This window comes from Trichoderma harzianum (genome assembly GCF_003025095.1).
Source record: "Trichoderma harzianum CBS 226.95 unplaced genomic scaffold M431scaffold_13, whole genome shotgun sequence".
Taxonomy (NCBI): domain Eukaryota; kingdom Fungi; phylum Ascomycota; class Sordariomycetes; order Hypocreales; family Hypocreaceae; genus Trichoderma; species Trichoderma harzianum.
The window spans coordinates 173,933-186,918 of record NW_020209261.1 but is presented as its reverse complement, the minus strand read 5'-3'; the positions used below and the strand labels follow the sequence as shown (position 1 = coordinate 186,918).

Here is a 12,986-nt window from a genome sequence, read left to right as displayed (position 1 = left end):
TCTGCCTCTTATAAAGAAAATAACTCTTTTCTTGTAAGAGTCGATAGATGAAGAGAGGCGTCTGAGGCTGGTGAGTGCGAGGAGGGAGCGTGGCTGAGAATATACGGCCCTGAACTTGATCTGGATAATACCAGCGAAAGGATCATGCTTGTCCCCCTTACCATCCTGTCCAGGTTCCTAACCCTCGTAGGTCCATCATGAGTCCTCCCGCCGCCGTCTCGCCCACCCAGCACACTGCTGAGCTTGTGAAGCCTGTCTCCAAGCTAGCCGTTGCTCAGAACCAAGGCCCCCTGGCCAAGACCGTCTCCGAGATGCACGGGCAATGGGACTCGTTCACCTTTGCCCCCATCCGCGAGTCTCAGGTCTCGCGCGCCATGACTCGTCGCTACTTCGAAGACCTCGACAACTACGCCGAGTCCGACATTGTCATCATCGGCGCCGGATCCTGCGGTCTTAGCACCGCGTACGTCCTCGGCACGCAGCGCCCGGACCTCAAGATCGCCATCATCGAGGCCTCTGTCTCGCCTGGTGGAGGTGCTTGGCTGGGAGGCCAGCTCTTCTCCGCCATGGTGATGCGCAAGCCGGCCGATGCTTTCCTCCGAGAGATCGGCGTCCCGTACGAGGACGAGGGCAACTACGTTGTCGTCAAGCACGCGGCGCTCTTCACCTCGACCATCATGGCCAAGGTGCTGCAGCTGCCCAACGTCAAGCTCTTCAACGCTACTTGCGTCGAGGATCTCATCACTCGTCCTTCTGCTGAGGGAGTGCGCATTGCTGGTGTTGTGACCAACTGGACTCTTGTCTCGATGCATCACGATGACCAGTCTTGCATGGACCCCAACACCATCAATGCTCCCCTTGTCATCTCCACCACCGGCCACGATGGCCCCATGGGTGCCTTTTGCGTCAAGCGTCTTGTCAGCATGGGCCGTATCGAGAAGCTGGGCGGCATGCGCGGCCTCGATATGAACAGGGCTGAAGATGCTATTGTCAAGAACACTCGTGAGGTTGTTCCCGGCCTCATTGTCGGAGGCATGGAGCTCTCTGAGATTGACGGAGCCAACCGTATGGGTATGTTGAAACATAAAAGCACATCCAGTCTGTTGAAGAGGCTGTCTAACATGATGATGTATAGGCCCTACCTTTGGTGCTATGGCTCTCAGCGGTGTCAAGGCTGCTGAAGAGGCTCTCAAGGTCTTTGAGACTCGTCGCAAGGAGAATGCCATCTAAATGTGATTTATGGGATACGCACCACCAACCTCGTCATTCATTTGCTACTAGTTCTTTGTATGACTGGTCGCTCATTTGATGGAAAGAAGTAAAATCTGAAAAGGAAAAAAAAATTAGTTATTCCGCTGCCAACCAGATTGAATACAAAACTGCAGCTATACTCGCATCTCTCGACCAATTCAAGTCTCATACGTGACCATGTCTTGCCATAAATAAAACATTAAATGGTATCCATGCGTGCTAATTCGAACATAAAGCTCTATCATAATCCCCAATAAACGCCAGAGGCCCATCGTGTATATGCCTGTAACCCTAAACTCCAGCTCTATGTCGAAAATTCGTCAATAACGCTCCTCGCCTGAGTAAACTCCCTGTCTACCTCGACAACCGGCATCTTGAACCCAAATCCTTCCGGTCCGCCCACCTTGATGCCCTTTTCGCTCTTCCAAAGAGGATGCGCGGGCAGAGCAATGACATTGACGTGCAGCCCATATCGCAGGTCTTGCGAGCCGATCGCTTCACCATCCTGTCCCAAAATCGAAATGAGGTCTGGAACTGTGCACACAACTTCTTGCGTCGCTTCGGATCCCTCGGAATCAGTAAGAGCAGCATAAAGATACTCGTTTTGAAACGGAATATACATGTGCCGGCTGTTTGATGTTGTTTGTTGTTTACTAACGGCCATCGCATCGCGCTCTTGGTCGTCGAGAGGCGCAATGATGACGGCTCCCATGGTGTAACCTCCACCAAGATGGCGACGCACATCGACAATTTTGCCACTAAAGAGCAGCTTTCCAGCACTCTCAGCGAACTATTGTTTTTAAAGTCAGAATAAGTGAAAATAACAATGGAAAAAGAGTGTGCGAAAGGGGTGCATTTCAACTCACAATGGCGTCAATGTAACTCGTCTTCCGCCTTCTTGCCTGGTGAATAGCACGGCCCAAATACCACGTCTGAGACAAAGTGTTCGGGATTCCGTACTGCTTGACAATCGACCCAGAGAGTGGAGTAGAGCAGGCTGCGCAGCTCAATCCAAGTTCGATGGCTGTTGTTCGCAGTATTGTCTCCAATCTCTCAGGTGTATCAGTGCTCTATCAAGTGGTTGAAAGTTAGCCACAACGAATTCTCACGCATGTATAAATCTACGAAAAGAGTGCTAGACAACGTACCATAACGACGCTGACATTGTTACGAGCATCTGTGAGGACACAGGGGACCAACGAGACGCCGTATACACTAAAGGTGACTACAATCGATTTCGTTAGTCATTCGTAAACCAGTATCTGGAGAGTTTTCATCTACTACTCACCATGATACATTGTAGGATATGCTCGGCCCATAGCATCACCGTCCACGATGGGGACGTCGAAGTGGGCGCTTGTAGGAAACGACGATAATCCGTTACCACCACCACTATTCACCCGTTAGTCACATATTTGAAAGTTGTAGACATGATTTTCTTCAACTTACATCTCATCCGGGAGCAGTGCATCAATAGACTTTCCTACGATCCTAGCTGCTGCCTCAATGCCGCTGGGGATCTCGTTGCCACCAGATAGTCGCTCATTGATTACGCTCGGGCTGCCGTACCACGAACCAAAGCAAACAGAATCGGTATCTTTCAATGCCGCAGGGGAAACAATCCTCATCTTACCCTGGCCCCCGTTCCGTAGTGCATGCAAGCCCTTGAGAAATTCATAGTGAGTAGGTCCGCCCCCACCAGTACCGAGAACACCGCATCCCGTAGACATAAGTTCCAGATCGACTTCAGAGACATACCAGACACCATCTCGGACGTCTGGGCGGTATGTCTCCAAGTCCACGTATAAAGATGGCTTCGTAGTGGGCTCTAGGGCATTCGGTACGCTGACCTTCTCCCCTTCGACCTCTTCCTCCTTATACTCTGGATCTCCGCCAAGTGGGGGAGTAGGGGGCGGAGTCGGTTCGTCAGGGACAGCAAGCTTACCCACTGCGCGGACCTGGATTCTGATGGTGGTTTGGGACATGTACTGCAGGGGCATCTTGTTTACCTCAACAATGCGCACGTCATCGGGAGACGCCCCTTTCTCGACTGCCAGGCTGATGGCTCGCGCGCATGCAGCATCGAGAACGTCTTTTTCTTTCTTGTCTCCGAGAATCTCCACAGTGTCGACCTCGCCGGAAACTTTAGCGATGGCAGCTCCGACGGCATTGGCAGCCCCGTGATGAATTGGATGGATACACTTATCAACTCCTGCCAGCTCTTCCGTCACTAGAAGAGCGCCACCACCGACAAGTAGTACATGGACCGGCGCAGATGACACCTTCATCTGGTCGATCACTCTTTCTAGCTTCCTCTTGATCTCCATGCGGGCAAGATTGATAGTTTGCTCCGGAACATCCTTGATGAGAGATGCATCTCCAAGATCCGCCTTGCCGAGACCAACCACGACATCTGTAGCTGTCAGTGTGGAACCGCCAAAGACTTTGGCTTGCTTCTTGAGAAAGTGTCCAACAGAGCCGGGACCAACACGGACTGTGCCGTCCTCTTCAACCTCGACCTTGCTCCCGCCTCCCAGCCCGATAGACACAACCTCCGGCATGGAAAAAGCTGTCCGGACAGCCCCGATTTCGACGAACCCGGGGGCTTGCCGTGGAAAGCCGGAGGGCAGGAGAGCACACACGTCGGTTGTAGTGCCACCAATATCCACCACGAGTACCTGAGGCTCGACTGCAGCGTTGGGAGTGTCGTTCGAAGTTGGTAGAGATTTGTTATCGAGGCCGGCGAGAAACGCAGCGCCAGTCATGCTGTTCGTGGGGCCGCTGGCAAACGTCTTGATGGGATACTTGGCGGCTGTTTCGACGTCGATGAGGGTGCCATCGTTTTGGGAAAGGAACAGGGGGCATGTCAGCCGCAAGCTGGCCATGGCACGCTTAAAACCATGCTTAACCTTCTCTCCCGTCCTTAGAATAGCGGCATTGAGAATTGTGGCATTTTCTCTTTCGAGAAGACCCGTAGGTCCAATGTCGTGGGAGCAGACTACGCGTAGCTCAGGGGCAGCATCGAGGATGATGCGCCTGCACTGCTCTTCGTGGATGCCATGATGATCAAGCGGTGAGAAAATGCCAACGAGAGCAATGGCACCGATGCTAGCAGCAACGACTGATTTTACGGCCTCACGGATTTGTTCTGGATTCAAAGGGGCAATCTCTCGTCCATCCATCTCCAGCCCTCCATCCAAGTAGTGGACGCCTCCATCGAGAATTCCACGTAGACCAAGTGGGAAATCCGAAAAGGGGGGAATCTGCTTTGTGAAGGGGCCGCACAACCGGAAAACGGCGACTCGGTCCAACCTCCTCGCATCTGCCTCGATGAGAGAGTTGATAAAATGTGTCGTTCCGATTGTAACACTGAGGATGCGGCTCTTCTCAGCCTTTGAGCGTGTTAGCACCTCCCTGATGGCGGCTTCTATGCCGCTTGTGATGTCAGGAGTAGTCGTGGCCTTGTACGACGCCAGGACACCGCGTCCGGGTTGGTCGAGGGCCTTGATATCCAGAATAGCGGCGTCGGTGTTGGTTCCGCCAACATCGACGCCGATGCGATATAGAGACATGACGCCCGAAGGAAAATCAAATTGCAAAGGGAGTGAAGAAACCAAAGGGCGAAAGGGGGAAGGAGGACAAAGATTTGAATTTTCTTCTTCTTTTCTCCGTAGAAATTCGGTTACCCAAAAGAACGCTTTCAACAAGGGGAATGGCAAAATAAATCTGAATGTTCTTTGCAAGCTAAAGGCCAGAAGTGAACAAGACGGCGTGAGGGGCTCATGCTGGAAGCAATTTTGGGGGCGCCGGTTGCAAGTTAGTGCGGTTACGACTTTTTTTTCTCGAGATGACAAGTTCAGAATGGAGCAAGAAGCGCAACGGCGAAGTTTCGCCCAACGTCTAGTGATGGAGTCGCCGGCGGACAAACCCAGTAGAATTGTCGCCTATGTGGTGGAGATGATCGGCTTGTGGGGGACAAGATGGCCGTTACGAGAGAGGAACAACAGGAGCATATGATTGATTGCACCTCACAATGATCCATAACAAGGCCATGATGCGAAACACGGCCAACTCTGAATCTGGCCCCCAGCCGGGGCAAGGCTAAAACATTCCGGCTGCCGCTGGCCCTGCAACCGCCGGACGGGTATATGGACATACTGCGGTCTCACGACACATGGCCATTTAATCATGGCCACCGTGCGCCCTATGAGCGCGTCACACCACCTACAGCAGAAAGCCGAGAGTGTAGCATCGGGGAAAACTCACGTCGGCCAAATAAGTTGGCCGATGGCGCCGCTAGAGAGTTCGCCGATCACTGTGTTGTCAGAAACAACAAACCAGCGGACTCGAGAGATGCTGTCTGAGATGAGTAGAAGCCCAAGCGGCAGCTGCACAGAAGACATAGAACACAGAGTCGAATCCAGAAGAGACCTTCCAAACGAAGCACCGCCCTTCCAGGTAAAACTCATCCGAGGCAACTTGAGCGAAAGGAGGGGGGTGTCAAATTGAGCCGAAATAAGCAATGCAACCACATGCACGCCCAACTGCATGCATTTATTGATCTCACACCCCTTCGAAACACCAGATATTCACCATCTCGAATGTCTTTTGGGGACCGATCCCCGGATCAATGGGCTGTCAATCAAATGTTGCGCATAAATGGCTCGACCAGGGCTCATCAGGCCAAATTGTGGGGGGCAATTGTCGGTCGGCCTTGATCTTGAATCTGGAAGCCCGCGAGGACTGTTTTCCATTCTTTGCGACGCCCGTAGCAGTGAGCCCGCGCTGACTAAGGACGGGAAGCAATTGAATTGTTTCTCGATAACACAAGGAACTAGCATCCAACTTGGTTAAGGGTGGGCAATTGCATTTTGCTGTGAGCTAGCAAGGCGGCGCTATTGCTACTCCGTTCATGTACGTTGGCTGGAGTCGTTTTCCCAAAGGGAGTTTGGCTTACCGTACCAGCGGCGTCCCTGGACCAACAACTCTTGACCCCGGCATGGGCTGACTTGACTCAAGGTCGAAAAGCTAAAAACTTGCTGGGCTGCTCCAAGTCCCCTTTTCTCCATTTCAACCTCCACAAGGGCTGTTTTGTTTCTCGCGGCTGGCACCAGTCAATCACTAGCCAGGCAAGTTCGAGGTTTGAGAAGCTTGCACGGCTCTTCCCGGTCGAGCCGCTTCCGCTGCCGGGCAGATCTTGCAAAAGTGAGGCCTCGCTTGAGATCCTTTTCCCTGGTTTCTCGCCCCACCTCGTGTCACGGTCCAGGTGTTGCTTCTCATCACCGACATAAGGGGCTTCGCTTGCCTGTCTTGTCTGTTGAAGACTTTGCTCAGAGGTCCAACAGAAGGCGGCGGATTGTTGCTGTTATTACAGCGTCGCGTACTGAAGTTGTGAGCTGCGACATCGGTCCCCTGTCCGAGAGTCTAATCCGCCATCGAGTCGAGGGTGCCGTAGCATTTGTCTGGCACGCGTCTACCCGAACGCGACAATGGGGTTGGCTCAGCTCATTGAGCGCGCAAAGCTCCCTTATGTCTCACAATGGATTGTAAGTCGTCTGCGCCAAAGCTGCAATTTTTGTCTTCATCCAACATACTCTTGACCTTAGCGGTGTGATGAGCGATGCAATTGGCTAATCAAAGACTTCTTCCGCCTATGCCATAGAATGAGGATATTCGACCTGTAGAGTCTGCCAGGCGAACATGGGGCTTCTGGACATTTCATAATTACTGTGAGTCGCGCGCCCGATTAGGCGAAATAATGAGAGCTGTTACTGACGAGACGCTATGACTCTTTTGTTGGTTCCAGGGTTGCTGATCAATTGTAACATTGCAACCTTCCTGACAGGGAGTGCGCTCATCCCGTTGGGCCTGAACTGGTGGCAGGCCATTATTGGTACGATCATTTTTCCCGATATGACAGATGCAGTTGCATCGATTGGCTGACAGGTTGTCGCAGCTATTGTTGTTGGAAACATTCTTGCCACCACCGCGATTGTCATCAGCTCGCTTGCGGGTGCCTATTATCATAGTGAGTTTGCATTGCTCGTGGTATCTCTCATCTCTCAGAGCAAATCATACTGAAAATCGACTCTCACAGTTGGCTTCTCCGTTTACAGTCGTGCTGTCTGGGGCATGTGGGGATCCCAGTTTGCCATTTGGAATCGCATATTCTTGTGTCTTGGTATGGCCCATCTCTTTCCATATAACATGCAGTGTATTTGTGCTAATCGTTGGCTGTGTAGTTTGGTTCGTTGAATGAAGATTCCGGATGATGGTTTCACCCAACAGTCATTGCTAATAATAGTGTTTCCACAGGTACGGATTCCAGTCATGGGTTGGCGGCCAGTGCTTTGAGCTCATCCTGCTCTCGTGGGATCCCAAATACGAGGATCGCATCCCCAACCACATGCCTGCTTCGACGGGCATGACGACGGCCCAGTTTGTGTCTTACATCATCTTCTTCGTCATCAGTCTTCCGTTTGTGTGGATCAAGCCGCATCGCCTGCAGAAATTCTTCTATATCGCTTGCGTCGTGACCATGATTTTCTTTATCGTCCTCCTGATCTGGGCCCTGGCAACCATGGGCAGTGCGGGCTTTGGCGACACCCTGGACTCGGGAACCACCCTTCCCAACACGGGCGGCCCAGGCAGTGTCGCCTGGCTGATGGTGTATGGCATCATGTCCACGATTGGCTCGATTGCTGCCGGCATCTTGAACCAGAACGACTTTGCGCGTCTGTCCAGGAAGCCCATGGACGCCGTCTGGGGCCAGCTTCTCCCGTACGGCCTCTACAGCATCTTCACCTCCGTCATCGGCATCCTTGTTGTCGCGGCCACGCAGAAGCGATTCGACGGCGAGGCCGTCTGGAACCCGCCGACCATCTTTGTTCGCCTATTGGAGAAGGACAACAGCCCTGGCACGCGCGCCGCGCTTTTCTTCGCCGGCGTTGCCCTGTGCATCTCCCAAATTGGCAGCAATGTCCCCGGAAATGCCCTGGCTGGCGGAATCGATCTGTCGTCCGTGTTTCCCCGGTACATCAACATTCGCAGGGGTGCCTACATCACGGTTCTTCTCAGCCCGGTAGTCAACCCCTGGCAGCTGGTCAACACGGCCACGACGTTCCTGTCGGTCCTGTCCAGCTACGGCGTCTTCCTTGCGCCAATGACGGGCATGATGTTTGCCAACTATGTCATTGTGAATAAGCGAAAGGTCAAGGTCGACGACTTGTACCATGGCCACAGCGGCAGCATCTACTGGTACAGTTACGGCGTTAATTTCCGCGCCCCCATTGCGGTAAGTGGGATGAAGTTTTTAAGATTTAATTTCTCAGTGCAGCTGTGAGAGGAGAATATTTTGCTGACTTTACCGGTTCCAGTGGGCGGTGGGAGTTGCTCCAACTTTGCCTGGCTTTATCGCGGCCGTTAATTTATCCGTGTCGCTGCCTGCTGGCATGACGGAGCTCTACTACATCAACTACCTGTACGGCTTCGTGTCCAGTGCCGTCGTCTACTCGGTCCTTCACTGGATCTTCCCTGCCAAGGCGGTCGACGACTTCGTCAGGACAGCTCCGACGGCGAGGGAAGTCCAACAGTACTACACAGACCGCTGGGAGGTGGATCTGGCCCAGGCGAGCCATGTGCTATCAGACGACGATGGCTCCGGCGTTATGCATCAATATGTAGACGTGAGCCCAAAGTTTGAGCCTGCGGCGGCATTTTGAATTGCCCGTCTCGTGTTGATTTCCTTTGCTCATTTGCTTAGGGCAACTTGTTATGGCGGTATGATATCGGCCAAGTTGTCCGGCACATTGTAAGAGATGAGATGCTAGAGATGGATATGTTGGATCGACACTGTCATTTCGCAAAAGCGTTTGATTGGAGGGGTTTTTGAAAGCGACAAGTCACATATGCGAGCCGCGATTTATCTGATTTAGAATTTGGTGCTTATGCTACTTAATAGACGGGGTTATGTTATCACTGCTATGTTATCAACATCTCGCACCTTGCCTATCCAAGGCAGCTGATCGTGCATGCAGCATCAAGCTTTGAGTTGTCCGAAGTTAGTGCTACCCTAGTTTGACTTGCAGTACTGTAATACTACCATGATTGTGGGTTTAATGAGATCAACATCATGGATCCTCCGTAAAGCGATGCAAGTCCCATGTCTCGCCGTGTCTCGCCGTGTCTTGAAAATTGGCCGACAACAAGACACGGAACGACACCGGATTGGACGAGGGTGGCCTGCTGTCGATGTCTTACACACCCATCTTGATCGCCGAACAATCATCAGCAAGCCAATTCCATCTTTGGCTTGGGTCCGGCTCTTTGGGGTGAGGGATTCCTATGCAGCGATCCGACGGAGAACGGAGTAAGCCTGCAATTTCGAAACGTTGGAAACCTTGATATCCCCAGGTGCAAATTAGAGCACGGAGCTTAGGTGCTAATCGAGCCCGTTATAGGGCTTGTCGTCCACTAAACGGCCACTAACGGTAGTCCCCGAGCACCTAGCAGTGCTAACAGTGCCGGCTCTTGGGGGCATTGGAGGCCAGCTTCAGGCCAATAGGCGAAGTGGTCACGTTACTCGACACTAGCACCCATTGCGCCATCTTCCAAATGCCATCGTGTTCCCCGCCTGTCGGCCAACTTGGGGCCATCCGCCATGAATCGACAGCAAGGAGCTTCGCCGCCGCGTTCGCCGAGCAACTCGAACGTGTCTCTCCTCTGGATCGCACAAACTCCACCACCCACGCCGCGGCAAACCAAACAACCAGCCAGCAAGCCAGCAAGCCAGCAGCAAGCCAGCCCGCCTAGACACGGACCAGCGCGAGAGGCGCCTCGTCAGATTGGATTGGCTTCCAGCGTGAATCATCCCCAGGACAATCCATCCAATGCTCAGCGGCGCCGACTCGGCCCAGGGCCGTCCCCGCAAGTTCACCATCCAGAGCCAGTTCGGCCGGGCTCGACTGCCGCGGAGCCGCAAGAACCGGCCCTGCGACGCCTGCCGGAGGCGAAAGACGGCGTGTGTGATCCCTTCGGAGCCTCCTTGTAAGTCTGGCCTAAGCTCTCTGCCCGTCGTCGCCTTGCCTGGCCCCTTGCATCCATCTGGGGTGTGGTGCCTCCTCTGCTAGAGCTCGAGCCGAGCCGCCGAGCCTCACCGCGCGTCGACAAAGTATGTTGTGCGTGTCGGCTGCGCGTCATGGTGTGCGGGATGTGGATTGTCGACGATGGACACGCCTCACACCTCACACCTCGCTCGATGCCACGCTGCAACATTTCTTCACCATGACGCGCACGTGTCCGCCTTCCTGCTCGTCTGCAGCTATGGAGCTGCGTGAGTGGCTCGTGGAGGCGTGTGCTGCCCTCCCAAGTGGGAGCGTCCCCTTTTGCCTGTTGGCCGATGCTACATGCATGATGCTGCTGCATCCGGCCCTCCACAGCTTCGTTTCGTCCCAGCCAGCTGCAGATATACCCAATCTCCCTTACTTACGGAGTCTCCGAATGCTAAAACCGTCGTCGCAGGTCTCTTCTGCAAGAGCAGGGGACTGACGTGCAAATCTTCGCCTACTCCTGATGAGATATCATCTCAACAAGAGAGCGCCGCCGACAGTACCACTGAGAATGGAGCCTCTGATGCTGAGCTCGTCACACCTCCAGCCATAGACTCTTCGCCGAGTCTAGCACGCCGTAGCGTCTCGCACTCCAGTCCGGCAGACACGATCCAGTCGTCTGCAGGCCTGAGTGCCGCTGGTGATTTGAGTCTGGAACAGCAGTCCTCTGGTTCCGCCGCCGTGGTACATCAAGGCCTGGTTCGCCAGTCTTCAGATGGCTTGGACCAACCCTCATATGGTGTCTCTCCTCCGGTCCCTATTCTATCAAACGGTCCTCTCCACACTCTCGAGGACAACTTCAATAGGACCGCTCACTCCATGGGGCCCTCGGCTGAGCAAGATACCTACCTCTTGGATGCCTTTAGGTGTCTCATTATAAGTGAGAACGATGAGATTGATGCCAACATCATCCAGGTTTATCCAGGAGGTCCTTCGGCAGACGATCGTCCCGTCCACTTTTTGCTCTTGGAGAATGAAAATCCTGACTTCACCAATGAGGCAAAGCAAAGTGCATCGGATGGGACTGAGAGGCTGGTGTGGCCTTATGGTGAACGTTTAATACGCTTATACTTCAAGCACGTTCATCCCATATACCCTGTTGTCACCAAGGGCCGCTTCCTTGCCCAGTATAAAAGCAATCGGATGAAGATTCCCGCGTCATTGCGCGGTGCAATATACGGCCTGGCATGCGTCTTCTGGGACCGCGACCCTACCATCAAGGAGGCCTGTCCTTTCCAGCAGCATCAATGCATAGATCACGCTCATGAGGCGCTCAGGCGTGAGCATGAGAATCCTACTCTCTTCAGCCTACAAGCAGGCCTTTTGCTCCATCACATCACGCCTCCCGACGTCGACAGTGTTGAGACGCCAAGTATGTGGACAATGACGGCACAAACCACTGCGTGTGCCCAAACGATAGGCCTTCATCAAGACCCTACTCGATGGAGCATTGAGGATTGGGAGAAGAGAGTGAGAAAGAAGCTCTGGTGGGCGGTATACGCTGCCGACTGTTGGTCTGCAATCTGCCACGGGAATCCTCCACACATAAGCCCAACCACATTCAGCACACTCCCACCTGACATGGACGATATTCGAGCCGATGAGACTGTCCCTGAGGATTTGCGATACTTGGTTGAGCCCGAGGACGCCGTCTTCCAAGCTTCAGTTGGAGCTCGATTTTTGCAGTTTATAAATCTGACCATTGTTCTGAGGGACGTGTTGGATTGTGCCTTGTAAGTCAAAATCTCTTCTGCACAGGTTTCTATCAAACCTTAGTCGGCCATTGCTCACGCGAGATGATTCATGCAGTCAAGTTCGACCCAATCCATCAACCCTCGCCGAAAGAACAATGCAACTCGTCATGATGAGAGAAAAATTCAATGATTGGCATAGCCTGCTGCCACAATGCCTCGCTCTTGGTCCCGAAAGAGGCCCAGACACAATCAGCAACTGTAAGTTTCACTGCAGCGAGAGTGTAGGATACGTTGTTGAAGCAGATGCTGACCTATTAACCAAGGCCCCCTGCACCTCACATACTACGCCACTCAGGCCCTCTTATACCGAGGCCTAATGTATCCTGCTACCAGAGTGGCCAAAGCCAATCCTGAATCAAACCTTCGCAAATGGTTCGTCTCTGCTCTGACCGAGTTTCGAGGCTTTGTGGACTTTTTCAACTCTATTACTGAGGAAGATTTGCGCGGTTTTTGGTGTCGTCGTGAGTTTTTGTCAACCATTTCAGAGGCAATACAGCCTCGGGAGGCGCGAAAAAACGGTCGGACCTGCGCTAACGGAAGAAAATAGATGCTCGGTCTCAATTTATCTTGTGTGGAAACTTTCTCATCTACCTCTTCCTACTGGCATCTGATCAGACACACATTGCGGCTGCGTACCAGCTCCTGCAAGAGTTCCACCAATCTCTAAAGCGCCTCGGGGAAACCTCCCACAAGCCCGGGAGACTTTTGATCAGACCTGCCAGGCTCAGGCTGGATTCCTTCTTCCGCCAGGCCGCCACAATTCTCCGCGGGAGTGAGGCACCCGTCATTTAGCCTATTAACGCTACAGGTTAGATGAAGCTTGGGCATCTTTTGGGCGAAGAAAATTGCAGATATTTCCCACATGTCCAGTAAA

At 53.1% G+C, this 12,986-nt stretch overlaps 3 protein-coding genes across 3 annotated transcripts; 2 read left to right on the top strand and 1 right to left on the bottom strand.

The window, feature by feature from the left end:
• Nucleotides 1–197: 197 nt before the first annotated feature.
• Nucleotides 198–1,230, top strand: M431DRAFT_94640 (hypothetical protein; the record flags this gene model as incomplete). The annotated part of the gene is made up of 2 exons (XM_024924608.1): nucleotides 198–1,071; nucleotides 1,136–1,230. 2 exons carry the CDS (start codon nucleotides 198–200, stop codon nucleotides 1,228–1,230), a joined length of 969 nt encoding a protein of 322 aa, XP_024770371.1.
• A 325-nt stretch (nucleotides 1,231–1,555) lies between these two features.
• M431DRAFT_94209 (hypothetical protein) lies at nucleotides 1,556–4,823 on the bottom strand (the record flags this gene model as incomplete). Its single annotated transcript, XM_024924562.1, has 5 exons — nucleotides 1,556–2,041; nucleotides 2,118–2,321; nucleotides 2,400–2,476; nucleotides 2,540–2,643; nucleotides 2,701–4,823. 5 exons carry the CDS (start codon nucleotides 4,821–4,823, stop codon nucleotides 1,556–1,558), a joined length of 2,994 nt encoding a protein of 997 aa, XP_024770370.1.
• Nucleotides 4,824–6,740: 1,917 nt separating this feature from the next.
• On the top strand, nucleotides 6,741–12,904 carry M431DRAFT_94416 (hypothetical protein; the record flags this gene model as incomplete). The annotated part of the gene is made up of 12 exons (XM_024924582.1): nucleotides 6,741–6,797; nucleotides 6,914–6,980; nucleotides 7,058–7,144; nucleotides 7,208–7,279; nucleotides 7,349–7,463; nucleotides 7,567–8,545; nucleotides 8,628–8,888; nucleotides 10,626–12,091; nucleotides 12,168–12,310; nucleotides 12,376–12,583; nucleotides 12,660–12,681; nucleotides 12,728–12,904. The coding sequence occupies 12 exons, from the start codon at nucleotides 6,741–6,743 to the stop codon at nucleotides 12,902–12,904; spliced, it is 3,654 nt and encodes a 1,217-aa protein (XP_024770369.1).
• Nucleotides 12,905–12,986: the final 82 nt, after the last annotated feature.